The following is a 3,858-nucleotide window of genomic DNA, read 5'->3' as shown; positions in this document are numbered from 1 at the left end:
AACTCTTCAAAGGAAAACAGGTGGAAGTAAAACGATTTCAGGTGAAAATTTACCTGCACACAGTCACTACATAGATTTAAGTACATCTCAAGCAGGTTGGCATAAGCATAGATATTGGGATTGGTCAGGAATGACAAAAAGGTAAAGGATATGATGTTAAAGACGACGTTAAGTTTGCTATAAATTGTTACTGGAGTGACACTCAGGGAGAAGGAAACCATACACATCGCGTTTCAGGGATATACAAACAACGGGACAAGTAAAGACTACATGCCACCTTACATGACAGTTTACGCATGGTATAGAATTGCTTAGTCGTCATTTTCAACTTCTTTAGCATATTCGTCAGGAGTTGTCTTATATTTGTTAGGAACTGTCTTTGAAAGTATACCACCTTGAACTTTAACAAGTTTGAAACGAGGTCTGACAATAGTAGTTTTATCTTCTGCTTGCAGTCTGTACATTTTGCCATGTTTGCCTAAAACTTCATAATATTCTCTTGTATACTTTCTTCTATTTTTACGAACACGAAGGTGAGTGTCGAGTTCCCATTGTTGTCATAGTCAATAGTATTTTCATATGGGTCGCGTTTAGGTATTTCTATTTTTACTTTGTCACCTTTCTTAAGTTTGAAGCCTGGCATTCTTTCTTGTTTGTCTCTTTTGACTAAACTATTAAATATATAGTCTTTCTCTAAGTCAGGGTTGTTTTTCATTTCTTCGGGGGAGTGGTTTCCCAAACCTTTTTGTTTACGGTTATTGTAAATATTTAAAACTTGTCTCATCTTTGCCATGGAGAATGTCTATATTTGTCGTCATATGACATTTCATCTTCACCACCTTGTGGTTGGTTTAAGTCTCTTAAGATTTTTATACAACTGTCAATGACACCAAGAGCAGAATGGTTTTTGGTCGACAATGAAATATTGGTTTACATTTTTTGAACGCAGATAGTTTTTAATATCGTCTGATTTGAAAGAACTTTCACAGTCAGATGTCAGTTTTGTTGGATGGTATTTGTCAACGAATATTGTCAAAGCAGTTTTCACATCTAAAATATTTTTGGACTGTAATGGTATGGCTTCACAGTATCTTGTGTTTTGACCGACAAATATTAGCCAGTATGGTGGTCCATCTTCTCTATACCTCGGAATGTTTTCCAAGATATCCATAAACCAAGCATTTGGTGTTGAACTAAAGATTTTATCATGAGTGCTTTTTCTTTTTAGAAACATAGGGGTCCTTGTTTGGATTCGTCATTTTTATCCTATAAGAAATGGGTTTATTTGGCGCATTAGCAGGAGTTGCATCCAGATTTTTGCCCGCAGTGGGAACAATAGCCGAGAGGTGTATTTGGAGTTGGAAGGAAGATTTTGAGTACATTAGGTATACTTAAAGAGAAAGCACAACCTATTATACAAACTGTACAGAAAGGTTGGGAGGTAGCACGAGATGCAGCAAATCTTATTCCAAATCCTGAAACAAGAGGAAAAGTTCAAGGATGGATGGACAATGTAGGAAGACAAGCAGGAAACTACTATAACAAAGCAAATGACTACTATAACCAAGCAGGGCACTATATGGACCAAGGTGAAAGATTCTTTAACAGAGGATATAACCATGCACAACAGTGGGTAAACAACAACCAACCGCAACCGCCTCAAACGTGGGGAATGTAAATTTTTTTACTGAGATGAAATGAACAATACAGCATTGAGACAAATGGGCTCAAGATGGATTTGTCGGCTTCCAGCAGTTACACAACCACGTGTTTGTCAAGTTCTTCCTATACCTCAGAAGTTTTAGACCGACTTAAAAAACAACAACAACCAGTTGAAAACAAACCAAACTAAAATTTTTTACTGAGATGAAATGACCGAAGAAGTTGAAACGGTAGATTTGACACCACAAACAAAAAGTTCAGAACCATTGTCAAAACCTGTCAAAGAACTTACAGATGAAGAAAAAAATTCAATAATAGAAAGTGCCAGGTCTGGAAATACAAACCCTAACTACAAAGTCACTTTTCATAGAAATGGAACGGCTAGTATCTCAAAAAAGAAACAGACTCTCACAAATAAAATATTGAAGTCTGAAGGAGCTTTCGAGACAACAGATGGAAAAGTTTACTTCACTGACCAACAGTTCATTATAGAACATCTCATTGACTTAGAGTCGAAATATTCTAAACTTTACAACAAACACAAAAAGTTGAAAGGAAAACAAAAACAATGGCATATGATATTTATGAAGATGTTGACGACACAACTGTTCCTGCAGGTGAGGTAAAGTCAGAGGAACCGAAAAGTGACGAAAAACCGATAGAAGAAGAAAAACCAAAAACTGAAGATAAACCAAAACCAAAGTTTAGTTTCCAAACTAAACCAAGTCAACCTTCATTAGCTGGTATGGGTTGGCGTCAAAGACTTATGGCAGCAGGCGGTTATGTAAAGTAAAGAAAAAAATATTTTTTTATTTTTATAAAAATGCCCCCATATAGAATGGATAGAAAATCTGCTAGAATAAAAGCAGAGTTGCAAAGATATGGTTGGAGAGTTTCGAAGAATTTTAAATATAGGAAGGGAAGACCCATAAAAGTCTATGACAAAATCTGGTCTTCGCTATGAAATGGACTTGGAAACAGCACGCGCAAATTATCCAAACAGACTAGAGAGGTTAGAAGAAGAACGTCTTATGAACATGCCTTTCGATGTTAGTGAACCTCAAGTTGAAGGACACGACGGCTTTGCCAGATTCTACTGGAAACATGACGAACAATTGCATCTTTGAGAAGAAAAAGGAAAAGGTGAAGAACGCACATGCTCCATGGAAAGAACAAGATATGCATATGAAAAGTATCGTGAAGTTAGAAGTCAAATTACATCTGGTCGAACCTTTACAGTAAACTTTGACGAAGGAAAGAACAAAGAAGGCTTCATGGGAGTACTTGCTGCCATACAAGACGGAAATAAGAAAGGATACAATCTCAGACTAACCGTAACAGATTTAGATGGTCACATTTACTATGCGCATGGCATGAACAAACAGCCGCACAACTTCTTGACGCTTTCAAGACTACAAGAGAGAACAATGGTTGACTCCGACTCAGACATTTTGAATGCGATTGAAGGATTGCAAGCGTGAAGTTCGAATGGTACCGAACCCAACCTCAAGCAGTCAGACAACATGCTGGTATTTCCCGTTCATAAACAAGTCTGACATTAACTTAACCAGGTATGGAATTTACAATTCAATTGAAACAATTGTCAATGAACCTTGTATTCTTACATGTCTCAGGAACTCTGGTCTTGTTTCAGAAGAGAAAAATGAAGTATCTTGAGTCATGTGTGAAGACAAGGTACATGCTCAGAGGTCAATTGGCTAAAATTGCACCGTTGGCAAATGTGAATATCCGAGTCAACATTCCGACTGAGAAAGGTTCTTCACATGACGACTATGTTGTTTGACAAAGACTTACCATGGTTGAAGATTGTAATTGTCCACAACGACTTCATGTTGAACGAAAGTCTTACAAACCCATTGTTCGGAAAAGGCAAGTGCAACATTGTCAGAGCTGTTAACATTCTTTTCGAGAAAGGTTTGTTGGAACCAATTCCAGATGACAAGCTGACAGAAGTTTTGTACCAAAGACGAAACAAACTTTTCACTGTTAGCAAAGACAAAAGTTGTTCCAGACAAAGTTCTAGTACAAAAGAAGTACACAGTTCCAAAAGGAGTTGGATTGTTCGGATACCAACCTGAACAGAAGAACTTCCAATGAGGTTGCAAGAACTTCAAGATGCTATAAACAAACTCCCATTGAGACATCCAATTGACGTCAAATTGTATTGGAGAGCAT

At 37.2% G+C, this 3,858-nt stretch overlaps 2 protein-coding genes and 1 pseudogene across 3 annotated transcripts, besides 1 other annotated feature; 2 read left to right on the top strand and 1 right to left on the bottom strand.

Annotated features, from left to right (window-relative positions):
• Positions 1–3,530: part of a mobile genetic element that runs on past the window's edge.
• Positions 312–464, bottom strand: TVAGG3_1089660 (uncharacterized protein; the record flags this gene model as incomplete). The annotated part of the gene is made up of 1 exon (XM_053888504.1): positions 312–464. One exon carries the CDS (start codon positions 462–464, stop codon positions 312–314), a length of 153 nt encoding a protein of 50 aa, XP_053744368.1.
• On the top strand, positions 1,698–1,852 carry TVAGG3_1089650 (annotated as a pseudogene). Its single transcript has one exon. A coding segment is annotated over exon 1 (155 nt).
• On the top strand, positions 2,231–2,455 carry TVAGG3_1089640 (phage tail repeat-like family; the record flags this gene model as incomplete). The annotated part of the gene is made up of 1 exon (XM_053888503.1): positions 2,231–2,455. One exon carries the CDS (start codon positions 2,231–2,233, stop codon positions 2,453–2,455), a length of 225 nt encoding a protein of 74 aa, XP_053744367.1.
• Positions 3,531–3,858: the final 328 nt, after the last annotated feature.

This window comes from Trichomonas vaginalis (genome assembly GCF_026262505.1).
Source record: "Trichomonas vaginalis G3 chromosome Unknown ctg_184, whole genome shotgun sequence".
NCBI lineage: Eukaryota > Parabasalia > Trichomonadida > Trichomonadidae > Trichomonas > Trichomonas vaginalis.
The sequence above is the reverse complement of the archived record's forward strand: the minus strand, read 5'-3'. Positions and strand labels throughout refer to the sequence as shown.